General features: G+C 46.4%; 1 protein-coding gene across 6 annotated transcripts in view; it reads left to right on the top strand.

Moving 5' to 3' along the window:
- Window positions 1-21,896, top strand: part of Ccdc136 (coiled-coil domain containing 136) — a 29,211-nt gene extending 7,315 nt beyond the window's left edge. For 2 of the 6 annotated variants that reach the window (XM_010633454.2, XM_010633456.2), the window contains 14 exons: window positions 2,120-2,443; window positions 4,830-4,941; window positions 5,559-5,727; window positions 6,505-6,645; window positions 7,012-7,170; window positions 7,582-7,752; window positions 8,134-8,319; window positions 10,008-10,202; window positions 10,686-10,910; window positions 12,282-12,779; window positions 13,147-13,365; window positions 14,602-14,883; window positions 15,499-15,795; window positions 21,708-21,896. In XM_010633454.2, coding sequence (XP_010631756.1) covers window positions 2,120-2,443; window positions 4,830-4,941; window positions 5,559-5,727; window positions 6,505-6,645; window positions 7,012-7,170; window positions 7,582-7,752; window positions 8,134-8,319; window positions 10,008-10,202; window positions 10,686-10,910; window positions 12,282-12,779; window positions 13,147-13,365; window positions 14,602-14,883; window positions 15,499-15,795; window positions 21,708-21,815 — 3,086 coding nt within the window. In that variant the 3' untranslated portion in view covers window positions 21,816-21,896. Of the gene's footprint in view, window positions 1-2,119; window positions 2,444-4,829; window positions 4,942-5,558; window positions 5,728-6,504; window positions 6,646-7,011; window positions 7,171-7,581; window positions 7,753-8,133; window positions 8,320-10,007; window positions 10,203-10,685; window positions 10,911-12,281; window positions 12,780-13,146; window positions 13,366-14,601; window positions 14,884-15,498; window positions 15,796-17,823; window positions 17,937-21,707 lie in introns of all 6 variants that reach the window. The other 4 variants (XM_033757842.1, XM_010633457.2, XM_033757859.1 and 1 more) reach the window with 4 other exon arrangements.
- The last annotated feature ends 5,974 nt before the right edge of the window (window positions 21,897-27,870 follow it).

Raw genomic sequence — 27,870 nt, 5'->3', positions numbered from 1 at the left:
CCCTCTCTCGTCTCCTGTCTCCCTCCCTTTCCCTCTCCTAACTGGTCTCAAACTTCTGGGATCAAGCAATCCACCCCCCCCCCACTCAGTCTCTAGAGTTCTTGCTGGTTCTACAGGCATGCACTACCACACCCTAAAACTGCCTTATAAAATGTCTAAGTTCTCTTTGGACTTTTATAAAATACCCAAACATGTCATTCTGTATACACAGGGAAAACTCAGTACAAGTTTGTTGAATTGATAAAACCCTACCTCATTTATGCATGAAAACAGCAAGTGTTTATTGAGTTGCATTCTGCCATTCCTGGGCCTGAAATGGTGAGCAAAACAGACATGTTCCTGCTTTCCTAAAGTTCATAAGCAAGTGAGGAAGAGACCAACTGTACATACAGATGCACACACACCTGCACTGCACAAAGTGCAAGGTGTCATATGAAGGCATTTAATAGAGGACTTCTGTGAGCTTTTTTCTTTCTTTCCTGTTAGGTTTTTGAGGAGAGGAGGGTGGAGGCTAGGAAACATTGAATCTGAATAGGAGCAAAATGAGGCATGGAGAGAATGTGCTTTGCAGAGAGTTTGTGAGAAAGACCTGACCCTCTCAGCCCAATCCTTGTTAATTCCCTAATCCTGGCCCAAGATCTTGAGTTTTTATTGGTATCAGTGGCTTTTGTTGTTGTTTTGTTTCTTTGATTTCTTTCAAGACAGGGTCTCTCTGTATAGTCCAGTTTGGCCTTGAACTCATTATGTAGCCCAGGCTGGTCTTGAACTCAGCAATCCTGCCTCAGCCTCCTGAGTGCTAGGATTACAGGTGTGCACCACCATACCTGGCCCTGTGTCAGTGGCTTTTATTCTCTCCCCACTTTCTGGTTCTCCTGATCCTAGATGGATTCCTGTATATGCTGAGATAATCCCCATATGCAAAGCTCTGACATATTTCTTTGTAAGCTGAAAAAAAATATACATATATATATATAATATAATAACATAAAGACTTGTGATAATCAAACAGCACAAATATATATATGAAAGTAAAATACTGTGCCACCTATTATCCCTCTCTGAAGCAACTGTCCTTCATGGTTTGAGACGTAGATATTTCCAGAATATTTTTGTACACGTGTGTGTTATATACTATACATACAATTTGTTTGCAACATTACATTTTCTGTATATTTTACTTTCTAGTTAATATAAAAACTTTTTTTATATCTTCACTGTAGATCTGTCACTTTTCTTTTAAATAGCTCTGTGATATTCTATTAACCATCATCAATTTAAATAATCCCTTGTTAGTCAGTATTTAGGTAATTTTTCCATTTTTGGTTATCATATGAAGAAATTCTTTGAATTTCAATGGGAAACTAATTCCATATGGTTTTAGGTCTGGTACTTACTATAAGTGGTTCATGATGGGGACTCTGAGGCTGTATAATTTCTAAACTCCCAGGATGAATAAGTAAAAATATCGTGTGACAAATTTCTAGCCAAGGAGTTTTTAGAAAGGCTCAGAGTATCAGTAGAATACTGTCAGCTAATGTTTGGTATTTAACTGTCAGGTAAGTCCTTGGAAGCACTTAATAGTTTTGTTTACAGTAGCCCAAGTTGTTGCTCTCCAGATGAGGCCTCAAAATCTGCCTTTCTACTGTACCTTAGTATGTAGTCCTTCTGTTCCCTTCTTAGGTATTATTTCTTTCTTTTTTTTTTTTTTTTTTTTTTTTTTCCCCCAGTACCAGCAGTCTAACTTAGGACATTGTGTTTGTTAGGCAGGCACAGTGCCACTGAGCTAAATCCCTGGCCCTCTTTTCATGCCATACTTTGCTATACTTCTCTGGTGGGTAGGGTCTAGGTTGTCAGGTGTTTCCAGACAAGAAAAAAGTCTGCCTTTAACTTTGTGCATAAAACATGATAGATTGATAGCTTTGCCAGATGTGGTGGTGCACACCTGTAATCCCAGCACTTGGGAGGCTGCGGCAGGAGAATTACCTTGAGTTTGAGGTCAGCCTGGGCCACATAGTAAGCCTAAAGCCAACCTGAACAACATAGTGAGACCCTGTCACAAAAAATCATGATAGGTTAGTTCATTTATCCTCTTGACCATCTCAACCTTTGGGCCTTGCAGGTGAGCTGAGGCATCTACGGGAGGAAATTTCCCTGTTGGAACATGAGAAAGAAAATGAACTTAAGGAAATAGAACAAGAGTTACACTTGGCCCAGACTGAGATCCAGAGCCTGCGGCAAGCCGCGGCAGATTCTGCAACTGAACATGAGAGCGACATAGCATCCCTGCAGGAAGATCTTTGCCGGATGCAGAATGAACTTGATGACATGGAACGCATTCGGGGGGAATATGAGATGGAGATTGCCTCACTCCGTGCAGAAATGGAAATGAAGAGCTCTGACCAATCGAATAGTATAAGTCTCTCGGACTTCTCTGGGTTGCAAGGTATGAAAGCAAGCCCTCCTCCTGACCCATCAGCAAGGTCAGGTAGAGGAGAGGAGATCTTAGATAGGAAAGTGGTGGGAGAGTGGTGTTAGATTATGCATTAGAAACCAAATAACACTGTAGAGACATACCCTGGGGATGCTTCTCCAGAGAGCCATTAGATCCTGTTGATTTGTCTATGGGATTTGTCTTCCTGGGAAAGTGTTCAGTTCTGGGATGAGTATAGAAGGACCTGCCATCTTGGGAAACTCTTTCTGCTCCTCTGTCATCATGGCATTTTCCCTGGGCCACTTTGGGGGGGACTTCAGCCCTGTTTCTCAGTCCCAGGATGCTAATTCTTAAGCTTCTATAGTTCTCCCCAAAGTAGAAGCTTTAAGGGTCAACAAATCAGAGCACAAGACAGCTGGAGAGGAAGAAAGGTTATTTCTAGTAATGCATGAGGTACTCAAAAGCTTCAAGTCCTGCTTTCAGACAGAGAGGCTCTCAGCTAGTTGCTAGGATCCATGACATCAGAGAGTCTGCCTTTATTCTAGACTAGATTTATGATCTGAGCATAATAGAGGCCCTATATTTGGCTGGGTCAAGCAGAGGAGGTAGTCAACAAGGAATCAAAGAATTGCAAAGTTTTCCCGGCTGTATCAAGACTCTCAGAAGAGCCTTTGGACTGGTGGTGCTGGGAGAGAGTGGCTAGCACATAGGAAGGGCTTTGGCTGGAATGAAACAGTTGAAACACAACTCCACTCAGTAAGATGAACTTAGGTTATTATTTTTCTCTGAAGCTCAGTTTCCATCTCTGGGATATGGGACCCAAATTAGATGAGATCCTGGTACAGAAGAAGTAGCCTAGGGAAAATGTAGAGGAATTAGAATAAAGTGTGGGCTTTAGTTAATAGTAAAGTATTGATTAGTAAAGTTTTGATTCCATAGTTGTGACAAGTATACCATGCTGATATAAGATTTTAACATCAAGGAATCAGGGTGAGAATTTTCCCGGGGAACTCTGCACTATCTTTGCAGCTTTTTTTACTAACTCTAAAACTAATTTTAAAATTTTAAATTTATTTAGAGAAAAAAGAAAAAGAAACGCTTGCAAGGCTATTTTGGGAATTAAATGAAATGCCCATTCAAGACTGAAACCATCAAATCTAATGCTTAGCGTGGTTTTCATTAAATATAATTTTCTTCCATCCCTCTATGGTAATCATCTGTAGTATTCTAAAGACTTCTGATTGTAATAAAGAGGAAACATTAGAAATGACTTTTAGGGTGTTGAATTTTCTAGCAGGTAAGATAGGTCTTGTGCTGTAATTAGGGCAAGTTGGTTTTTCTCAAATGTAAGTAGAATTAGTGTTCTAAAAGATATCATTCTCAGTCATGAAAACATAACACATAGATGCTTGTATCATCACAGCATTAAAAAGTATTAGTAGCTGAGGATATATAGTGGCACCCACCTATAATCCCAGCACTCTGTAGGCTGAGGTGGAAGTATCACACATTCAAGTCTAGCCCAGGTAACTTGGCAACTTAGCAAGTTGTCTCAAAATAAAGAAAAATAGTTGGGGAAGTAGTTTAGTGTGAAAGTCTTGGGTTTGATCCCAAATACTGGGGAAGAAATATTGGTGACTAGTATTTCAAGATATATGCTGGGACATTTCTACCAGATTTCTTATAATGCTTGAAGATGAGATTTGGGTTGTGATGAGCTTTTCTGTCAGCAGACAAAAGACTATTAGAAAGGACATTTGGCCACATCCGGCCAGTGGCTTAGGTGTGATGGTAAAAGAAGAGAACAAAGCTCAGGATTCCTGGGTTGTTGAGAGGCAGTATCTAGAACTATACCATCTGGCAGTTCACATTGCTCAGCTTTTTGTACTAAAATCGTAGTAGGGAAGAAATCATAAACAGTTAAGTGGAAACTTTAAATATAATCAGCTAAAAACTTATTTAAACACTCAAGAGCATCTGAGCTCAAGATCCTGCTTCACCTGGGCCTTTAAGGGTGAGTGCACAGGGTGCGTGTTCTGGGCAAATGAGAGGAAGGGCAGTTCCTGGAAGCAGCAAAGACTCCCTGCGCCATGGAGTGTTCTGGGGTCTGTCTTCTGTGTCTCTGTAGTATTTCTTTTCTTTTTCTTTTTCTTTTTTTTTTCTTTCTTTCTTTTTTTATTTTTATTTTTTGGTACCAGGGATCAAACTCAGGACCTTGCACTTGCAAAGCAGGCGTGGCACCACTGAGCTAAATCCCCAGCCCTGTAGTATTTCTTTTCTGTCTCCAGACAAAGAGAAGTTGTCAACCTTCTAGTCTTAGGTTTCTAGGCAGGAAAACTAGGGGCTGGTCCACCCTGCTCCACCAAGGATCTCATCTCTCTCTGCTTGTCCTCTGCAGAAGAATTGCAGCAACTGCGGGAACGCTACGACTTTCTGAATGAGGAGTATCAGGTCCTGCAGCAGAGCAACAGCAGCCTCACAGGGCAGCTGGCGGAGCTGGAGAGTGAGAGGTACAGCCAGGAGGCAGGGTGCTGTGGACTTTTCCATGGGTATTCTCGGAAGAGAGAGGCCAGGGTCCAGGAGTGTTCCTCTGCTTCCAGAGAGCCAGCCCTTTCTGTGGCTTTCCTAGAGTTTAAAGACAGACCATGTAGAGGCAGGCGTGGGATTCCACCTCATTGTCCAAGTCTAGAACTGAGTGAGTTCTAAAATTTAGTTTCCATCACTTCTCAGCCTTTTGGATTAAGATCAAGTGTAAAATTTAGTATTCTTCTATTCTCAGCTTTGGGGTCCGGTTTGCTCTTAGAGTAGGTAAGTAGTCCTTTGTTGTCTGCACAGACGTGATTGAGTTTAATGGCACAGAGCCTACAGGTTGGAGCTGGCTTGGCACCGGCCCAACCTTGAAACCAACTGAACCAACATTCCTAGGGTGTCCCAGAGCCAAGCATGCATCTGTACCTGAGGTGCTGGAAACTTTGCAATTTTCTAAGCGTGTTTACTGAGAGTTGAATCACAACTGAAGGCCTCTCATAATCTTTGACCTAAACGGAAGGCATAAAGCCCAAGCACACTTGTCTGGTGCTAACCAGACAAAGCCTCTCCCAACATAGCTCTGTGTTCTGCGTTACAGGACACGAAGAGCAACAGAGAGATGGCTGGAGTCCCAAACACTAAAGAGTATGGTATCATCAGAGTCTCAGACTTCAGAAATGGATTTCCTCGAGCCTGATCCTGAAGTGCAGTTGTTGCGCCAGCAGCTGCTGGGAGCTGAGGAGCAGATGTACGACATGCAGAATAAGGTAGACCGCAGAGGACAGGGAGGCCTGTCCCACCATTGCTCTTTCACCTTGCCCTGGCCCGTGGTCTTGCTAGCGTGCTTGATATAAACTCGGTCATGTACCATATGATACTTTTGTCAAAAACAGATGGCGTACATGGTGGTGGTCTCGTAAGATTATAATGATGCTGAAGAATTCCTGACCTCTCATCATGCTGTAGTGCAGCATGGCGCCTAATATGTTGGTGGTGATGCCTGGTGTGGATACACCTATGTTCTTAGTCATGTAAAACATAGTAAATGTACTTATTTCAATACATGATTTAAGACTTGATATGATAATAAATAACTTTGCTGCTGGCTTATATATTCTCTATGCTTTTATCATTATTTTAGAAGATAATCCTTCTACTTGGAAAAACTAAAAAATTTACCGCAGAACAGTATACTGTGTCACACTGGCAGCACCTTCATAGGTTTCTTATACATTAAGTTTTGGATTGCATCATTTAACTCTTGTGCTTAACTTAATCTCATGTTGTTTTGTTTGTCATGGCCCTGGGAGCAATAGGCTACCAGACAGCGTCGGTGTGTCATAGTTTACACCAGGTCATACCATCTATAACATTCTCTTAAGGGTTCAGCGGCCTCAGGATGCATTTCTCAGCATGTGTCCATGTTGGGAGGCAACTCGTGACTATATTCCAATCAAACGAGTGCCTTACTTTGCCCGAGCCTGTTCCTACAGCACATATGGCACCTGTGCTGAATCAGCCCCCCTGTTCCATTTCTTGCACAGTGTAAGGAATTGTGTTGTGAGTTGCAAGAGCTACAGCATCATCGGCAGATCAGTGAGGAGGAGCAGAAGAGGCTTCAGAGGGAGCTCAAGTGTGCCCAGAATGAAGTGCTTCGGTTTCAAACTTCCCACAGCATTGTCCAGGTAAACACTGCCAGGGGAGGCACCTGGGAGGGCAGAGGGTCTATTAGGAATCTCTGCTTCAGGGTACTCTGAGATCGGTTGACGTTCACCGATCAGAGGCCCAGGCTACTAGAAGCCAGCTGTAGAAGCCACATAGCTTGGCATTCTAGAAACGCACACTACAACCAGAGGCCCAGGCTACTAGAAGCCAGCTGTAGAAGCCACATAGCTTGGCATTCTAGAAACGCACTCTGTTGAATGTCTGCCTTGCTGAAGAAGACAAGCCATAGACCCAGGGGAGCTTCTCAAGCAGTCTGCACCTGAAAAGGATCAAGTTGACCTGGAAAGGGGTCTTCTACTTCTTGAGAATAATCATTGTACCCACAGAATGAGGAGCTGAAGACCAGGCTTTGTGTCCTGCAACAAAAATTTGATGCTAGCCAGGATGAGCAAAATCAGCTCTTGAAAGTGCAGGTGCAACTTCAGTCTGAGCTCCAACAGCTCAAAATCATGAAATCCACAATCACGGAGAGCCAAAGTGAAAAGGTAACAGCATCAGTGGTGAGGGAACAACCAAAGTGCTAAGAGCACCAGTCTGAAGATTTGGGGAAGATAAATAAGAGTAGAATTTAAAATAGCTCCAGCTACCACCAAGGCAGCACCACAACTAAAGAACCTCATAGTAGGTGTGGTGGTGCGAACCTATAATCCCAGTACTCAAAAAAAGCCGAGGCAGGAGGATCCCTGCAAATTGAAGGCCAGCCTAGACTACATAGTGAGTTCAAGGCCAGCCTGAACTAAAGAACCTCAGCCCTGGTCAAGCTGCCTTAGGTGGGAAGATAAGGGGCAGACAAAGGGAGGGAGAAGTAAATGCACAGCCCATCAGTGACCCAGAACAACTAGAGAACAAGAGTAGAGTTACAGGACAGCAGCGCTACCCTAAGCCCCTGCACGCAGGAGTTACTATGCCGGCTCCAGAAGCTGCAGATCCAGCACCAGAACATCACGGGTGAGAAGGAGAAGCTGCTAGAGGTGCAGCGTCAGCTGCAGGAGAAGCTGCAGTGCCACGAGGCAGAGCTGCAGTGCCTCCGGGACATGGTGGCCTCCTTGCGGGAGTCTGATGAGAAGGTAAAGGGAGGGTCAGGTGAGGGAGATTGTGGCCAGGCAGGATTCCTGTGAGGGTGAGCACAGAGTGGGCCTGGTGGGAGTTTTGTGGAGGAGCTGCTGATGAGACCGAAGAGGTGCGTGTAGAAAATTGATCTCAGGAAGTCATGATGTTCCAAGCTCCCTTGATTTTAATTCAGAAAATTAGACTGTAAAGGAAAACTCCCCTCCCCACAAAATAACTCCACAAGGTTTAGGTTTCAAGCCCGGGAGGGACAGGTCCATCTTGTGTCTTCTCAGCTGGGATGAAATAGGGGCTGGAAAGGGGGGAGGGGGCAATAAATCCTTGGTCCCTTCCTGAGATGAGAGAGCATGGCAGCAGGGGTGCCTGCCTCCCCTGCCCAGAATGCAAAGGTGCAAGCCCAGCTCCGAGAGATGAAGCGGCTCTACGAGGCCAGCAAGGATGAGCTGGAGCACCAGAAGCACATGTACGACCAGCTTGGGCAGGACCTTCTGCTGCACCAGCTGGAGCTCAAACAACTCAAGACCACCCAGCCCTCTCCTGAACAGATGGGACCGTGTGCCAATAAGGTAATTACAGAGCATAGCAACAAGCTCTCCTGGCATCTGCTCTGGAGAAAAGAGGGGCAGAGCAAGACTTGAACTCATCCAACCAAGGGTGGGAGATAGGCACAGCCACAGGCTGCTAACCCTCAGACAGTTTGCCTTGATCTTCACTTGCAGCCAAAGCCACAGTGGGACCAGTAGGTCTGGATCCCAGTCTGAACACCTGACTGTTTTTCCATATGATTCCATGTGGGTAGACATTTGTAATCATATTACAACAGTAGTGGTGTCTGGTCATTTGTGGAGAGCACATCCATGTAGGCCCATTTATGTAGCTGTTATTGTTGGAACTAGAAAGAGTAGGACCAGTTTTCTGAAGCAGACTGTATGTGTTCTTTTTATGTGCCTAGAGTGCTGGTGGAGTATTAGAAAGACCTGGGCCTGTGATGGTGAATTTCTTAGAGCTTTCAGTGATGCAGACAGCCCACTGTGGCATGCATGCCATAAGTTCACCACCACTCTGGTAGGCTCTTCCAGGACTTACTCTGTGACTTGGAGTAAATTCTCTAGGATTACCCTCTTCAAATGGAACAGAATGCTACTTTAACCTCACATCCTTTTAGTAATGAATCCTGATAGTGATAAATAAAACCTTATTCACCTATCCTTTTTCCATGGTGTATAAAATGCAAGCCATTCTCTACTCTGCTGAGCACTTTCAGCCCCTGATTATTGGTAGAAATGGGCAGGTGCTGAAGCATGTTGGAGAAAAAGCACAAGAATCCCAGGAGGTGATGGAGGTAGTCACATTCTCCCAGAATACTCGGTGGTTCCTGCCTCTGCCAGCTGAAGGCTGAATTTCTAGGGAAAGGCCTCCAGGAGATAGAGAATTGAAAAGGTTACAGTCTACTTGCCTTTCTGTGCCAGGCTCATGTCTCCCCCTTTCTCTACTCCCATTCATTTTAGGGGTTCAGGGGATCCGCAACTTGTCTATTACCCCCTCTTCTAGCGGAAGAATTATAGGAAAGGAGAAGCACAGTGGCGTACAAAGCCAGCCTTTTCTGTGGTTATAGAATAGCACTGACATTCATTTGCTATTAGAAGATTGAGTTGGGCTGGGGATTTAGCTCAGCAGTTCGGTGGCCTGCCTTGCAAGCGCAAGGACCTGAGTTCAATCCCCAGTACCAAAAAAACAAAAAACAGAAGATTGGATTTTGGGATCATAGGATAATTTAGTTGTAACCCAAATTCAGCAATAGCTCATAATTTCTAAAGGTTTTACGAGATGGTTAGGAAAACAAAAATGGGAGGTATTAGAGTAAAACTAAGTCCTTATTGGGAAGGAACATAAAGGTCTAAAAACAACTGACAACAATGAGTGTAGCTTGGAGCTGGATTTCCTTCAGGGTGAGAAGATGGTACACCAAAGAAAAGGCCAGAGACAGAAGGCAGGGAGAAGGGAAAAGGACATTGATAGTACTCCCTCTCAAATCACCCTCCAAAGGAGATGGTGGAAGTAACTCAGAATTCAGCCATTGACAGTCCAAGCACTCATGGGTTCCCCTTAGACAGAGGCCTGGTCTGCACGTGATGATCAGTCCAAGGTAACTGGATGGGGAGGGAGACCCTGTAAGTCACAGGAGTCAGGTGAGCACTAGAGCTCCACCACTCCCCCACCAAGAGTAACTTACAGAGAAACCACACCCCCACAGTGTGATGCACTGCTGTCCAGACTGACAGAACTGCAGGACAAGTTCAAGGCCAGCCAGAAAGAGATGGGGCAGTTGCAGATGGAGCAGTGCGAGCTCCTGGAGGATCAGAGGAGGCTGCAGGAGGAGCAGGGCCAGCTACAGGAAGAGCTGCACCGGCTCACATTCCCACTGCCCAAATGTGGCCTCTTCCATAAGGTACCTACAGCCAGGATGTGGCCACTGGCCTCAGAGAGGCTACTTTGAGAAGCTTCCCAGGTATGGTCATCCCTTGGAAAAATAAAAGGGTAGGAATCAAACATTTTCCTTTCTTGGTTAATGATTCCTTCCTTTCCCATAAATCTTCCCACACCAAACGCTCCATAGAGCTGATTCGGGTTTTTCCACATAAGGGCAGCTTTAAATCTTAAAATATATTTCATACTTTGGAATCTGTGTAGCATTTATATATTTAGATATTTAGCCCATGTGGAGAACGTGCACCTGAAAGCATTTTATAAATTACAAAATACATCCACATGTAAGGGGTTGTTGTTACTCAGTAGCAGGTCTCCATAGGAAGACTATGTCCCCAGAAGCCAGAGATTTGGAGAGATAGTGCCCAACAGGTTTGTGGCACAAGATGGACCTGCGGCTTTCCCTTTAACTGCTACTCTTCCTACCTCCTTCCACTGTATTCAGAGTCAGGAGCTGCTTACAAAGTTACAAGACCTATGGGACCTACAAATGCTCTACCAAGGCTTGCAGGAGGAACAAAGAAAACTGATGCAGAACCAAGAGTATCTATTAAAGGAACAGGTAGAGGCACACAAGGAGCTGCGAGATTTTAAAGACTCTCATTTCCAGGAAGTGTTGGTGAATCCTGAGGATGCCAAACAACCTAAGTCCGCAAATAGTGAGAAAAAGGTAACCATGGCAAGAGGAACGGTCCTGGTTCTCCTCAGCACAGTAGCCTTACAGGGAATAGTGGCTCTACAGAAAGGCCAGAGTCAGGAAGGCCTGTTAGGACAGGAGGCAGGGTGAAGCCAAAGTCCTACCCTTCACCAGCCGGGACCACCATGGGCTCCATTAAGATGTGGCCTTAGATGCACTGAGGACCTCACCCGGCTGTACTCACTGTAGTACTGTGAACACTTAAACAGACCTGGAAGTCTTCAATCTGACCGCTGGATTCAGTCTCACTGATGTATCATTTTCAAGGGATGTTAATCAGTTTAGTGTTTTAGATTCCCTTGGATCGACTCTCAATGTGTCATTCTTAGGAGGTGGGAGGTACACTTCCTCATTTTCAAAGTCTCTATGTGAGGCAAATCTGGGTCCATTCATCTGTTCCTATTACACTCCTACACTGACTGCACTGCCTTCATTAGAATTTTGATGGCAGATACAGAACCAGGCCAGGGGGATTAGACCAGAAAGTCCGTGTGTCTCAAGCACTACCAGGAAGTCATGTATATGAGGTGACAGAGGCAGAAATTTCCAAACACATCTATTCAGAATGGGGTAAATTTGGTTTGTGCATTCCATGTAAGCCAAGAAGAGCCAGTAGACAGTTTCAGTAAGCTATAGCCTGAACCTGCTCAGTAAGATATTAGTGTGAACAGCAACAACCAAGGAATAGCAGAAGCCTAAAATGAGACTCGGCCATATTTCAGAGGCATCAGATATCCAGACTGAAAGCCTGGGTAACATAGAGATGGGGAACCAGGTATAAGATATGTCCTTAACTGATTGGATCTCATCATTGGAGGTGGCAGCCAAAAAGGCAGGCCCAAACGCCTGGGACACATGCCCATGAGCCAGATTCAGAATCCGGGCAGGAGGTACAGGACCAATTGGAGTAAGACCTTGATTCTGAGCCTGCATCTTCCCAGGAAAGAATTCTTTATATTCTCACATTCAGGGTTTGGACTAATTTTAGCCTTAGGGGTAAGGGGAAAGGACTGAGCCTAAGGATCAGGGTAAGGGGTACGCTTGATTAAGAAGAGGGTAGGTCATGAAGCCAGGGCCTTCTTGAGACCCATCATATACTGCTATAAGAAGAAAGAGATGTGCCACAGTATAGAAACAGGAGCCCTGGGGAACAGCTGCCCCAGGGAGATTGTCCCAAATGAGCAGGAAGTTGATACATGCTCATCACCTGTAGGCTGAGTCAGAGATAGGCCTGGTGAGCCTGGGGCATAGGTCTGAACACAGGCATCTGGCCCCGAGATGGGCAGCTTGGAGAGCTGAAATGTCTTAGGGTAATGGCTGTATCTTCCACCCCACCTCCGGCAGTCCAAGCTGCTTCTGGACCAGCTGCAGGCTCTGCGGGAGCTGTATGTCGCCAGCCAGAAGGAACAGGAGCTGCTGCGACAAGAGCATGGGCGTCTCCTCGAGGAGCGAAGGAGGCTACAGGCCGACTTGCAGCTCTGTCTGGAAGAAATGCAGCTGCTCCAAATGCAGTCGTCCAGTATCAGAATGAGTCTTGAATCCTACAAGGAGAGCTCTGTCAGCAGTGAGAACTTCTACAAGAGTTACGGCAGCACCACTGAAGACAACGAGAGCTATCAAAAGAGTTACGCTAGCACCCAGGCCAGCAATGAGGGGTTCCTCCGCAGCTATGACAGCACCACTTCTGGTGAGGCCTATCAGAAGAGCTACTGCTCCAGTAGCAGCAGCAGCAGCATCACCTGTAAGAAAAGCTATGGCAGCACGAGTAGCTCTGACAGCTGTCCTAAGAGTTACGTCAGCAGTGGTGCTGATGAGGACCCAGCTGAACCTAAAGACTTAGAGGTAACCATCTCAGGTGACAGGTCAGGCAGGGGAAGATAGGGTCTTGCCTTTAAGAGAAACACCACCTGGGGGAACGGTGCAGGAGTGAGACGGGAATGTGGTCAGAGCTGATCTAGGGAACTGCTGGAAGTGAGCAAGGCTCCTACCCCCAGCAGCCTTCCTCCCCTCAGCTTCTCTCCCACAGAGTGAGGCATAAGACTGAGGACTTTAATTACAGACAGGGTGCTCTGTATGGGGAAAATAGTGTCCCCTGGGCAGCTTCAGATCCTGGTGGCCGCTATTTTGTTTCCAGAGAATGGCCTAGCAAAGTGTGGGCAGAGGTCAGGCACTTCTTGAGGTGCTGTCATTGCTCCTCGACCCTCCACAGCGCTTTGAGGAAACAGTGGCCAAGGTGCTGGCCAGGCTGCAGGGAGTGCAGGCCCTGTACCAGGTGAGCCAGGAGGAGCACTGCCAGCTGCAGGAGAAGATGGACAAGCTTCTGGACAGGCAGAGAGAGCTGAGGGATGAGATCCATGCCTGCGAAAAGGAATTCAAGGAGTGCATGGAAAGCCTTGAGAAACCTGCAGCCCCCCACGAAAAGAATGAGGTAACCACTGTCAAGGAGGCAGAGTTTCCCCCAAACCAGAGGAGGTGATGGCCATTTCTGAGAGACCAAAGACAGAAGGGCAGAGCAGGGGCACTGAATCCCAGAAGGCCAAGTAGTTCAGTGTAGCTGATGTGCTATGCTTGGGCCAAAGGACATTTCTGCCGTGCTCACTGTGCTGGGAGGCACTAGTCATCCTGACTTCTCTCTGAATTATTTTCTTCCCATTGCCACTTCTGTTCTCTTTTGTTCTGCGTCCTAGAGCACTTCCTGCGGAGTTATATTTTTCACTCGCCAGTTTTTCTTTTGTTATTTTACATGCATTTATGTCATCTCTCGCTAGATTATAAAGACTTCAGGGAGAGGGTCTTTTCTTTTCTTTTCTTTTCTTTTCTTTTCTTTTCTTTTCTTTCTTTCTTTCTTTCTTTCTTTTGACAGGGTCTCACTATGTAGTTCAAGTTGTAGTGATCCTCCTGCCTCAGCCTCCCAAGTGCTAGGATTATAGGCATATACCACCAGGCCTGGCTATCACATCTTCTTTTGAATCTCTCATAATGTCAAGAAGAGTGCTCTGTGTCCACGAGGAAGGGGGCAGAAGGCACTGCCTCTGACCTGCAGTGACGCACAGTGCAGTGTGTGTGAGAAGTGACTTTGTGTGCTCCTACAGGACACCCAGAGTATTGAGCAGAGGGGCCTAGACTGGTTAGTACCTACCAAGTGGACCGTGGCCAGCAGCCAGAGAAGACAAAACCCGAGATTTGGGAGTGGGGTGGTAACTTGCTTCTCTTTCCAGGGGGAGGTGCAGGCACCCAGTTATGCTCAGGCCTGGGCAACATGTCCTTTGAGCATTGTGCCTGTCAGAGAAATGGGTTGGGTAAAGTAGGAATTCCTGTTAGAAGAAATACATAATAAATCCCCGAGGCTTAGAAGTAGTAGCAGCCTTATAGTTATTCCTCAGATAGGTCCTGGTTTTAAAAGGGGGAAAAAACTATATATATTGTCTATATTTAACTCATTGTTTGATCACATTAGACATAAATCTTCAGATACTTCAAGTTAGGGAAAAGGTTTTTATAAAACTGTTTAAGAGGCTTGTTTTCCACAATTTAATGGTTTCTCTACCATCTGCCTCCCCATGGGCTATTTAGCAGGGATATTTCTAAAATAGTAAGCCCAAAGTAGGGCCCCGGCTGACTGCATGATCCCAGCTCTGGATATCTGGCCCCCCACTACCAACAGATCAAGGAACTACAGACCAAGCTGTGGGAGCTGCAGCTTCAATACCAGGCAAGCATGGATGAACAGGGGCGGCTCCTGGCAGTGCAGGAGCAGCTGGAAGGACAGCTGCAGTGCTGCCAGGAAGAGCTCCACCAGCTCAGAGAGAAGAGGCCCCCTGTTGGCAAAGAGGCCAGGGGAAAGAACTGCAATAAAAACACAAACAAGAAAGCCAATGGGACCAAAAAGAAACGGGTGACCAAGCCATGCTCGGACAGTTCTAAGGGCGGCTTAGAGACCAAAAAGGTAAGTGACAGCCTTGGCAGTCAGACAGGAGGGCAGAGAAAGCCCTGGAAAGAAACCTCATCTCTACCGCTGTTTCTCCCAGGTAAGGTGCTTATAGGAAGGTTTCTGAGACAGTTTCATCCCAGGAGAAAGTTGGGACTCTTGCTCCTGGGAGCTATGGGAAAAGTGGATGCAGCCTCTAAGGCTGAACTACTTGCAGTGACCCAGCCCCATTTTGGGGACCCTGTTCTTGAGTTATATATACCCGAGAGAAGGACCAATAAGATGAAGAAAAAGAGTAGTTATGTGTAGTAAGAAGTGAAAGAGGATTGATATGATGGGAGTCACCATGAGGGGTAGGAAGCAAGAATTAAGGTGCAGAGCCCAAGAGCCTTTGGCCCTGGTTCGTGTTGGGAATAGCCTAATGGCCAAGTAGATGTGTTGGCACTGAGAGGCTAGATGTGACTGCCCTCCACATTATGCCCAGGGAAATTGGCTTGCAGTCCCAGAATTCAGTGCTGCACCCTAGCACAGCAACATGCCTCCGAGTTTTGAGGAGATAATACAGCGTTGCCTGGAGAGTAGATTCTGCACAGGTAACAGCAGCCCCCATCCTGCCCTGCCTCCACCCAACAGAGTCTGGAGGTGGTGCTGTACTACAATGCAAGCCAAGAGCAATTAGCCAAGCTAGGAAAAGAGGAACTAAACAAAGAGGAGATAGAAGAGACAACAAAGGAAGAATCAAAGGAGTCCTGGGATGAACTAGTTACTGAACCGGCAGACCCTAAGGAAGTTAAGTCAATGCAAGATCAGGAGGAAGAACATGGACAGTACAATGAACAGGAGGATAAGGAAGAAGACAATGAAGATGAGGATGATGCTTCCCCTGAAACTGAAGAGGAAACCCCCCTTAAAATTTGTGAGAGCAAAAAGGTAACCACTGCCAGAGGCTGGATCATTTGGGACATGGGCCAGATATGGTGGCATACACCCATAATCCCAGCACTCAGGGGGCAGAGGCAGAGGCAGGAGGATTGCTGCAAGTTGGAGGCCAGCCTGAACTACGTAGTGAGTTCAAGCCCAGCCTGAACTACATAGCGAGACCCTGTCTCAAAAAAAAAAAAAAAAAAAATGGGAAATGGGTCTTGGGCTTAGGCACTTTAGAGTTCAGAGCTGGCTCTGTCAAGGGCAGATGAACTTGTGCAGAACTCGAGGCCAGTTACCATAAGGTATGGCTCTTGGGGAGGATGGGGATGGAGGAGTTAAACGGAACAGTCTCTGAGGGAAATGGCAGTGTTAGACTGATTTGCTGTTGCCATCTTACATGGACCACCTCTCTAGAAACCAGAGTGGGGTCTTTGAAGTTCTATGTCCTTTTGTTTGCATGGTAGCCCTTGTTACCTTCTTTCTGTGGAAAGGGTTTCCCCAGCCCTCTTGTTGGCACTGTATGAAGACCTTGACAGCATGAGGCCTTCTTCAGGGCATTTCTGTCAGCCTGGGAAAGTGACTCGTCCTGTTTTCGCATGGTGCCCTTTTAACCTTTGTCATTGCTGTTAGGGATGTGGGAGGGGTGTGATCTCTGCTTTCTAGGTTTGCATCGCCCACTGGGTTCTGTTATCATAGGTCATGAGTGTGGGAATAGGAGTGATAGGAGCAATTGTCAGAATTTCCAACTTTATGGCAGGAGCACTGCCTAGTCCATTACCAGCCATAGTCCTGTCCCTTTAGTTGCTGGATCTTTCAAAGATTGGAGGCGGCCCTCTTGGGGGACATGCCAGGATGGTAGGAGTCATTCACCAACTGTACAGAAATCCTGGTATCCACTGAATACCTGCATTGTGATTAACTGGGGTCTCTGGAGTTTGAATACTTCCTGTGTAAGTCCTAGTTTACAGAATAGGTCTTTTCTACTCCTCTAAACATGGGGAGGAGGATAAGTCTGTTGTGGGATTACCCAGTCAACTCCAAGGATATCTGGGATTTCCCAGCAATTCAGTCTGTAGCACTGGCTGAGGAGCTCACGTGGAGTTCTGTGTTAAACTTGTGACAAGACCATTACTCATAATTTAAAGAGAGCAGCTGAGCCCTTCTCCGATATTATTGATCTTTTGAACTCCTCACGTGCCATCATATGCTGGCCCAGAGCCTTACAGTTTTCTTGAACTGTGGGACCACAAAGTTCAAAGTTGATTTTTATACTTCAAGGTCAAGCCCAGGGATGGAAAACCTTTTAAAGCTTTAGACAGCACGCTGTGGCACTCATGCCATAGGTCTGCCACCACTGAGTCCATTCTGTGTCCTGCTGGCCCAGTGGGCCCTGTGTCTTTTGGCATAAGTGTTATTACCTGCAAATTCAGTTTGTCTCTCGAAGGTTGTTGCAGCCTGAGGATTAGCCCTTCCCCCCTTAGTTTATACATTTTGTCTCACAACTAAAGTATCAGACCCCTAGAATATCTGATGCAAAATACCAAGTACCAGAGCTCAAAATACCAAGGAACTTGATGGAAAGGAGACCAGGCAGGTGGCCTGACCAAAGACTGGCTCTTCTAGAAGGATCCAGGAAAAGTATACACTCCTCTAAGGAAGCACAGTTTTAATCTCTGGACCTACACTTTTCCCACCCACAGGAAGGGTCTAGGTGCAGATATCTTCTATTTGACAAGATATGAGACGTCCATGACAGGACAGAAAACTGGCCTCGCCACCTGACTTGGGCCTATCTACTGCTTAACTCATTCATTTTTGCAGCTTCACAGGCTGCCAGTGGGAAGACTTCTGCTCTCTTCAAGGCCCAGGGAGCACAGAAGAAATGTTCCCGCTCTAATTTATTTGGTTTTTAACCTCTCAATTCTTTTTCTTTTCCTTTGTTTTTTCATCTTCATTCACGTGTGTACATCTTTTCATGCCACCTCACATCTCGTGGTCTCTCCTCATGCTTCTTTCTCATTTGACGTGCTGCAGCCATCCCCTGTCCCCGATCCCCCCATCTTCTCCTTGCCTCTTGTAGGCCTGGTGGTCATATCGGCTCTGCTCTGGTGCTGGTGGGCTGAGACGTCGTCCTAACGCAGGTGCAGGTATGGCTTCCTCTCCTCTTTCCTTCTTCAGCTGCTTGCTCCTTACTTTTGCCATTGTATAATAGGCAATGCTCAGGACTGAGTTGTAACCCTGTCTTTTCTTCAGCCTCCTGCAAATACTGTAACTTCTCAAGCATGTCTTTGTGATGCATGTAATGCACAGAAAGTTGGAATGTTTACAGAAGTGTGCCTTGGGTTTCTGTCCCTGGCTGGGAAAAACTTGGATAGCCTAGCACTATTGCTCTATCAAAGCTGCCTATTTCTGATATTTATGATAAGGTAGGCCTGGTCTCTCTCTTTAACTCTAGAGCGGATTTCTTACCACTGCCTCTACACAAGATGGCAAATAAAGAATTGCTCCTTCTCCTGGTGGGTGAGAGAGGAGATATGAAGAGATATGATCCTGCTGATCTTCCCAGGGGCGTTTGAATGAGGGCGACCTAAACTGGTCCTTCAATCTTGATGAAATAGAACAGAACCCCTACTGTGTTACGTATGCACTTTCTCCTGAAAAGTTTTCTAGTTGGAACTTCCAGTCTCCAGAAAAATTAGAGTAAATGCCAGAAAATATTTTTAGTTCTCTTTTCTCCCTTTGGGAGTCAGATTCCACTTTGATTGGCTTCCCAAGAGAGATGATATTGATGAAAAGTTTAAAGTAGCTAGAAATGCAGGTGTTCTCAGGAAATCCAGACTGATACATTCTGGTGCCTCTCAGCTGGCTCTGGTTCATGTAATCTGATCTGTCAATGGAACATCGGATTCAAGAGGCAGATTATGGTCTCTTAGCCTAAGGTAGAACCTGGGGATTCCACATGCCTTCTGGAACCCAAAGCTATTCTTTCTTGTCCTGTTTGGGTTCTCATCTCATGCTTTCCTTGCCACTGGCCCTCTCCTGTCCTTTGTTCTCCTGCTCCCATTAGTGAAGTGTAATTGGCATAGCGCTAGGTACAGAGAGCAGCTAAAGTATTTGTCGGTGGCACCTCCTTACCTTCTGTCCTCCCTTTGCATCCCCCCTCACTTCCCCTATTTTTCAGTCCTTCTTGTTTCTTTTAGGCATTCCAGTTGTTAATCTTCCATGACGGCCTTTAGCTCCTTTACTGGCAGGGGTATCTCCTGACACCTTTTCCTCCCCTGAACACCCCCCAATGTCTTAAGTCCCTATGGGATGAGACCTGATGCATTCAGGTACAACATTTTGTCAACTCCAACTCTGCCAGGCCCCAGCAGAGTGAGAGAAAGGCACTGCTAGCTAAGGGACCTCTTGAGAGAGCCTATAATTCCCAGAGCTCTGGCTAAGCCCCAGTGTGTAGCTCCTCTGCAGGATTTGAGGCCAGTACAGCATAGTAAAAAGTGTGGCTGACAGATGGCAAGAAGAACTTGGTTGAGTCTGTCTCTGCCTACAGTTTTTGCCCAGGAAAGCAAAATGCCTCATCAGGTACCAACTCCCCATGATGAATGCAATCAGTATGTACTGCAAACAGGTACTAATAAAATAAAAATAAAAGTGCCTCATCTGAACTTTAGTTTCCTCAGATGTAAACAGAGGATGATTAAGCTCTGTCTTCCTCACAGAGATTCTGTAAGTATCGGTGAGTTAGGGCATGTAAAGTACTTTACAGATTATAAAATGCTACATCAATAACAAAAGAGCACATGTATAAAGTACAATGTATTTTATATGCCAGGCACTGCTCTAATCACTTTACATATATTAACTATTTAAATCTTTGCACCAGCTCTGTAAGGAAGCCGTCACTATTGTTATTTGTACATGATAAAACTAAAGTATAGAGAGCTGAATACAGCCAAGAAAGTGTGACTCGGATGGTAAGGGCTTACTATTAACCACAGATAACATCCTAATCCTGTTTCCTCCTATCCTCTCATTTTGAGCACTTTTCTTTATTGATCCTCAAGTAATTAGGAGGTTACCATACTTCTGTTTCTCCAACCTCAGATTTCATTAGATCTTCCGGTATTGAATATCATATCATTAACTTCACCTTATTTATAAAACTCCTTTGCATATTGCACACATTTAGCATTCTCTCCCCACTCTATATGACAGTTTTATTTTGGGAAGTCCAAAAGCAGAATTTTCCATCTCTGCCTATTACATATAGTCCACTGTCCAAACCTGTGAACTTTTATGGGATTTCTGTTTTTGTTTTACCCAAGCCTGTGATTTCAAAACATTCTTTTTCCATACAGCTTCACACCATCCTCAGGGTGACAAACCCACTTTCCATGTTTACATCCAAGTTACAAGTGAGGACATAGTCTTAGTGTTGTATCACTGGGTTCTCTCTCATTCTCTCTCTCTCTCTCTGTCTCTCTCTCTCTTTCACTAGGTTCTCCTTTATCAGCTCATTGGTTACTTAATGACAGGCTTTCTTGACATCCTAGTCTTACTTCCACATGTTAGCTGCAAGGATTTCAAGGAAACTTGTCAGGTACCTTGCTTAAGTCCAAAACCATGATTTTCCTGATCTGTCTTTTTAGTAACACAATCTAGAAGAAAGTAATTTCTAGAAGCCTATGACTTCCACTGTTGGGACACCCAAACCTTCCCTTCATGCATCCAATCCAGTGTAAAGTACACCAGCTCACATCTATGGATTTCAACACGCTTTCTTCCTTTAAAGAGCATCAGACTGACATTTTTAGCCGTGCTCATTAGGACATAAATATCTGAACATGTAAATATCTTTCTAGCTTCCAAGTTATTTTCTTATATGAATTATTCCATATATTATTTGGCTTTCCATTTCATTTCTGTTCTCCTTAGTAACTATTTCTACAACTTTAGGAGATTTTCTTTGCTCTTTATAGTTGGCTTAAAATCCTCTTTTTATGTTAGTTACTCTCTGATCAAATATGTTCTTAGATTTATTGGCCTCTATTGCCCCTGTAATCTTAGGCTATAGCTCATGGCTCAAAATCCAGATTCCATCTTTCAAGTGATACAGTTTTGTTTTGTTTTAAAAAGGTAACAAAAATAGGAACTTTTCCCAAAGTATGAATTTTCCTGTCCAAGATTCCAGTATTTCCTAAAGGACTCTTTTTAGAGCTCTTCAGAATGGCATTATTTGTTGTCCATGAATCAGACTTGACTAGGGGCCAGCAGTGTCTAGTAGCCTCCAGCGTATGCACCAGGAAGTGAGGCCACACACCTGGTGATGCGGGAGGTGTTTCATGACTGACATTCGCCTACCAGGGCCAGTAACAGGTTCCCTTGAATTTTCCTAAAACCAACATCATTCTGTGAAAATGTCCAGCTGCTTAAGAACCTCCTATTAACCTGCACTCCACAGTAACTTCCCCTTACTCCTAGTCTCTTTTTCCTTCCTCTTAATTCTCAGTACACGTGTCCTCCATAAAGCCCACGAGTGCTTCCGCTTTTCCCAAAGGCCTAGCTTTACCCTCTGCTTTCTTGGCCTGACACCTCACCCTTCCTTCTGCGTGCACATGGAGAATCTGTGCAGTCTGGCCCCATAGCTTCCTTCCACACATAGGAGCCAGTATTCTCATCCTGTGGGGGAAATTGAGGCACAGATACAGGCACCACCTGCCATAATGTGCAGCATGTCATGTCATGTATCTGTGGTGCCCGAAAGAACAGACTACATGATCTCCACGTCACCAGGAGTGAGCGGCTGAGCCTTGCTGTTCTTGAGGTGTCCCTGTCCGGCACCCCCGAGGCAGGTGATTTCTGGCTTAGGGAAAGGTTCAGAAGGCTGGGCACTCACCGTTTCTCTTTGGTCTCCACAGAACATGTCTGGGATGTGGAAGCCTATGGTATTCTTGGCTATTGCAGCTGTGGCTCTGTATGTGTTACCCAACATGCGACCGCAGGATACAGAGTCCTGGGCCAGCTGAGAGGGCAGATGCCCAGCAGCTACCACCCTCACCTTTGGGCAGGACACACTGTGCCAGAGCCCCTACCCCACCCATGTGTCCCCATCTCCTTAGCCTCAGTCACTCAGGCTGGAAAGGCTATGGGAGCTGCTGACTTGCTGGCTCCCATTGTCTGCCTTGTATAAGAACCTGGGTTCGTTGTAATTAAATATCAACCAAATTACATGAGACTTTGTGGCTTTTTATTTGCTAAATGCTTCACGTACAACAGATTCCCAGCCCCTTAAATATGATTTTTCACCCTACAGATGACCTCAGAAATGAGGCTGGCTCCCTGTGCTGCCAGCTGAAGTGCAGAGGGATTAATCTATCCTTAATAACGCTATCTCAAGGAGCTCTTCTGAGCATGGAGAAATGGAAGGAGCTGGGTACTGGGGGTGAAAGGACCTCCCCTCGGGTCCTGTGCCCACACCATCCATGTGAGAACAAATCACTGAGAAAATGGGCGTGGGAGCCTTGGTGGCTTAGTCCTTGTGACTTCTCAAGGGATTCACTCAGAGATGACTTTAATCAGTCAGTGTCTTGGCAGTAAACAGGGCACTCAAAGCCTTAACAGAAGAGCATTTAATGAAGGGACTTTGCACAGAAGGCACGCATAAGAGAACCAACAAAAAAATTGTGAAGTACCCAGGCCCTAGCAGCAGTGGAAAGCTGTTAGCACCTCAGACTGGAGCCAGAGGGCAAGGAAGCAAATAGCAGAGCCCTGAACTGGTGGACCCAGACAGGAGTGCTACCCTGGAGCTACAGTGAAGTGGGAAGGCTCTTTAGTCCCCTGCCCTTTCCTCCAAATGCCAGCGTCCTTGTAATTAATACCTCTCCAGTCGCTAAACCCAGCCGAGAGCAGAGGTGCTCCTCGAGCTCAGAGCAGGATGACAGTGGAAGGGAATGGCTAGGATGCTTCATGCATGTCCCTGTTTAGTTTCACTTCTGTGGAGTCCTTTCTAATAATTGTTCTCTTCATGGGTGTTTACGTTAAAAAAACTTCCAGTGTATTCTTAGGCCACAGTGCATAGAATGGACCCCAGTATACCTTGGTCTCCCTCTTTCTGCTTCACAAGTTGACAGCAGAGGACTTTTAGACTCTGAAGAACACAGAGGGTGTGCTGTGGTGGCTAGGCACTAAATGAGTCCACTTCCTACCCCAGCCCTTTCCTATGGAGAAGTAGGAAGAACATTTAGATGAGGAGCCTTTCAAACTACATAGCCCAGAGAAGTGACGTGGCTGAGCTAAGTAAAGCCTGAAGCCAGTACTGATATCGTGGCCAGCTCCTTATAAACATGGCTACAGTGCCTCATGTCCCTCCCTTTTGCCTCTAAATGACTTCTTTTTTTTTTTTTGGAGACAGGGTCTCACTCTGTAGTCCAGGCTAGCCTTGAACTCACTATGTAGCCCAAGCTAGCCTCCAGCTCGTGGCAATCCTGCCTTAGCCTCCCAAGTGCTCAGATCACAGGCCTGTGCTACCACATCCAGCTGTGAGTGACTCCTCTTTGAAAATCATCCTTATTTCAGGTAGTCTAGCCCCGTCGCTACTCCGTATGGCCCAAGGATGAGCAGTGTCAACATCTCCTGGAGCTCATTGGAGTCTCAGCTCTCCTGACACAATCTGTTTTGTAATATACCCAGGTGATTAGTAAACCCAGTAAAACTTGGGAAGCACTGTTCTCCCAATTATTTCAAGGTGTAATATGTTCTTAGTTGTACCCTAATTAGAGAAATTCCTAGCCAAATCTGATGATGCATGCCTGTAATCCTAGCACTTGGAAGGCTAAGAAAGGAGGATTGTGGAAAGTTTGAGGCCATCCTGGGCTACATAATGAGCTCAACGCCAGCCTAGAATACATAACAAGACCCTGTCTCAAAAAACAAAAACTAAAATAGAAATTCCTCCAAAGTTACCTAGTGCTAGTGGTTACTAGCTTTTCAGGTAGTATTTTCCTGCCATTTGTTTTGTTGTTGTTGTTGTTTATTTGTTTGTTTGTTTGAGACAAGTTCTCACTATGTAGTTCAGACTGGCCTTGAATTCACTATGTAGCCCAGGCTGGCCTCAAACTCATGGCGATCCTCCTACCTCAGCCTCCCAAGTATTGGGATGACAGGTGTGTATCACAAAGTCCAGCTGACTGTGCTTTTTAACTACTTTACTCTTCCACCAGTTGCCTGGAAAACACGCATTGGGAATGACTGGAAGGCTATGCTCTGAATGTTTGTGTCCCCCAGGATTCATGCTGCAGTCCTATTCCCCTATTAGGAGTTGGGGCACAGCCTTCATGGGTGGGATTAGTACCCTAAGTGAAAGAAACTCCAGAGCGATCCCTCACCCATCCTGCCATGAGAAGTCATGGGGAAACTGGAGGAAGGGACAGGGGCACCTCACGGAACAAGGAATCTGCAGGTGCCTTGATCTTGGACTCTACAGGCAGCAGAGGTGTGAGAATAAATTTCTGTCATTTATAAGCTACCTAGTTTGTGATATTTTGTTAAAGCAGCTCAGACAAAGACATAAGGACCATGAATTCAACTTGGAATTAGATACCAAGATGGAGGCCAGGTTCCAGTAGGCAATTTGTCCCATCATGGGACCTGAACCCAGAGCCTGGGTAATGACAAGAATGTGGGCCTGCCTTCTGCAGCCTTCTGCTTAGAATGCAAACCTCTATCCTTAGAACACTTGTCCCTCTCTGCTCATTTTAGAATCTCTTCCTCTGTATGGCTTGAATTGGTGCCTCCTTGTCTTATTGATCCAGATTACTATCAAAGCATGCTAAAGGGTCTCTTTTTGTTAAATGTGAAACATTCACTAACTTTAATTTTTATTTATTTTTTGGCTTTTTGAGACAGGGTCTCACTATGTAGTTGAGACTGACCTGGAACTCACTATGTAGCCCAGGCTGGTCTCAAATTCACAGCGATACTCCTGCCTCAGACTCCTGAGTGCTGCGATTACAGGCGTGCGCCACCACGCCCATCTCTTCTAATCCTTATTTTACAGCAGGTACCATGCTAGTCATCTTTCATGCATTTCTTCTCCGTACCTTTGTTTAAATCCCTATTAGAATATTATTAACCCCATTTTATAGGTGAAAAAAATGAAGGCCCAAAAGAGTTACATTACCTGCCCAAGGTGACAACTAGAAGTGGAGTGGCTGGAATTCAGCCTGTGGATCTTTCTACTCTACCACACTGCCGCTGGCACCCAGGTCAGAGTCACAGTTACTGTCACTGTTTGTCAAAGTGCCTGCTGTGATTCTGACCGGCCCAGAATCATCCCAGGTAATAGTGGGAATGTCCCTGGTCTCAGGAAAACAAAATTTTCAGACATGGCCCACTGCACCTGTTCAGGCAGATTCAGCTTAGCCCAAGTTAAATATGGTTAGCGTTGGCTGACAGGCAGTGCCCCTTGTTGGGAGAGGCAGCCTCAGGTGAAAGCCAGACAACCTGGTCTCCTGAGATAGATCAGCGGGTAGTGAGTCAGGGGGCTATAAAAGGCCTGTGGACCCAGCCAGCGCTGCCCCACATACTCAGCTGATGAGCCCCCTGTAAGACCCTCTCTGTGCCCCTCCTGGCTTGTTGAGGAACACATTAGCTCTCCTCAGGGAGGGGCCCCATTTGGCAGGCCCTAGGACGGCATTGCGCACGGTCTGTTCTGAGCCTGTATGGCCGGGCCTGGGGCCTGGGCTCATGGGCTATATTGAGGGCTGAGTCACCAACCTGTGCCTGGGTAGGCTGAGTGGCTGCTGGGGCCTGACTCAGGCCCCGATTTATCCTGGAGAGCAATAGACTCAAGTTTCAGGAGGGGGGGTGACAGGAACCATCATCCATTGGCACTCTGCACCCTGCTCTGCTGGCCATTCACTGCTCCCCTGAGACACAGCACTGATCTCTCCTGGAGTGAGACGGTGAGTCAGAGGGAGAGCACGGGTGGCTACACTCAGAGTTCTTTCTCCCTTGTGGGCTTCCCTCTGAGCCCTCCCACCTCAACAGAGGCCTTTGACTACTGGAGAGGCCCTGATAATCCCCACCAGACAGGACTGTGCGCCATCAGGGTCTGTGAAGAGGCTGTCAGCTCCAAGCTACTTGACTAGGCCCCTTTCTTCACCTCTCCAGTAGCTCAGGGAGGGATTCTATTCTTTCTCATATCTCTACCTCAGTTTCCTCATCAAAGCTTCAATGCAACACTGTGGACCTCTAGGCTCTTGCCACCTCAGGTTGGCTGTCAGATGTCTACCTTTACACACACACACACACACACACACACACACACACACACACACAGTTCTTTGCGAGGCCCAGCTGTGTCCTAAACTGAGCATCTCTCCACAGGAGAGCTCAGCATCTCAGGTAGACATCACTGGTGCTGATGGGTGGTTTTGGCCATGGGATGAAGGTGGCTTGGGGAGAATGAGTATTCTGGAGACAAGGAGAGGGGGTTGCCAACAGGAGAGTGGAATTCCTGAGCACCTCGTCACAGGCAGCCGACAGAACATGAGCTGCAGAGCCCAAGCTATTTATACCTCGCCTGTCACTATCAGGGCTACTGCCCCCCACCCCCATGCACTCGCGCCACATACAGCAGGTCCCTTCTCTGTTTCTGGTTGCTTCTCTACTCCTCTTTCCTACCTAAAGGCCAGGCAATCTCCTTGAAGGAATAAATGCGAAGGGAAAGAAATGATTAATGAGTCCCTGTCCTGATAAGCACTGCCCCCACAAAACCCCTGAACTTCTTTCTCAGTCTGTAATGGAGATTGCCCTCACCCTGTCCTTGAAGAATGAATCCCAAAAGATGTCCACCATTCCTTTTCTTTTTTTTTTAACCAGGCCTGGGAGGAGGACAGTAGAAAGACAAAATTATTCACCTATAAAGTTCCAAAATCTTCCCAAACCTCAGTCTTCGTGTGGCTTGAGTTGGTGATTGTCTGACTTAAAGAAACTTTTCAGACTCAGACAGTGTCCCCTCCAATTCAGCTTATTAGGTCTGAAAGGAAGGGGAAAGGACAAGGAACACAGGCTAAAGAAGTGCCAAGAAGTATGGAACGTATGGAATACATGTGTACTGCAGAGACACTAAATACACATTCTCATGCCATCTACATATATATACATATATATATATTCATTCATTCTGTGGCTTTTTTCACCCAAGCCGGAACCTTTGTTCGAGTGCCTCAGTTTCCCCACCTCCAGCTGCCCTGACTTACCCTGAGCCCAATCCTGCCCTGGCCTGGCTCCCTCTGGCTCTTCCTGCCCTATCTACCCCTGGCCCTGCCCACCCCCTCCGTCACATTTCCCCTTGGCTGGTCCACCAGGGCTCTCCCTGCTTCTGTCCAGCTAACTCACCCTTTCTCTAGGAGGCTCTGCCCTGTGGCACATTGCCCAGGGCTCCCCTCTCATCACCTCGGTTGAGTCAGACGGTGATGGGGGGACATACACGATGTGACTCACTGGACATCTTTTCCCTGAGCTCAGCTTCCTTCTGAGACAATGAGCCCAATGGTTGGTGACAGGGACACTGAGTCGGGGACAGGGGCCTCGCTCTTTCCCCTGGGACCCTGGCTTTGGGCTCTACATGAGGCTTTTCTATCTATAAAGTGAAGCAATGAGGGGAGGTGCCCCCAAAGCCTTCTCCCTGATTGGCTTGGGCAATGTCCCTGCTTCCTCTCAGGCCCTCTAGAATGTACACAAGCACAGTACTTCCTTTCCCTGTCCACAGGTGGACAATACCCCGGGCTGGAAGCCAGGACTCCCAGGCCCTGTCAACAACCTCGCCACATCCAGAAAGTTCTGTCAACACCACATCAGTGTGTTCAGCCTAGCCACTGGCCTCAGTTTCCCCATTTATCTCTAGGATCCCTCTGGGTGTGCAGGGAGCATATTTCATCCCTGAGTGGCTGATTAGTTTTGAGGTCTTGGGTGCACATGGGAACTGCCAGCTTCACCCCATCTTCCCGCACTGCGGCCACTGGAGTGGGCAGGTGGGTGGCCGGTCGGCTGCAGCTCGCCGGGCGGCGTGGAGGAGGG

This window comes from Fukomys damarensis, unplaced genomic scaffold, assembly GCF_012274545.1.
Source record: "Fukomys damarensis isolate Sample0158 unplaced genomic scaffold, DMR_v1.0_HiC HiC_scaffold_4, whole genome shotgun sequence".
Classification (NCBI taxonomy): domain Eukaryota; kingdom Metazoa; phylum Chordata; class Mammalia; order Rodentia; family Bathyergidae; genus Fukomys; species Fukomys damarensis.
The sequence above is the reverse complement of the archived record's forward strand: the minus strand, read 5'-3'. Positions and strand labels throughout refer to the sequence as shown.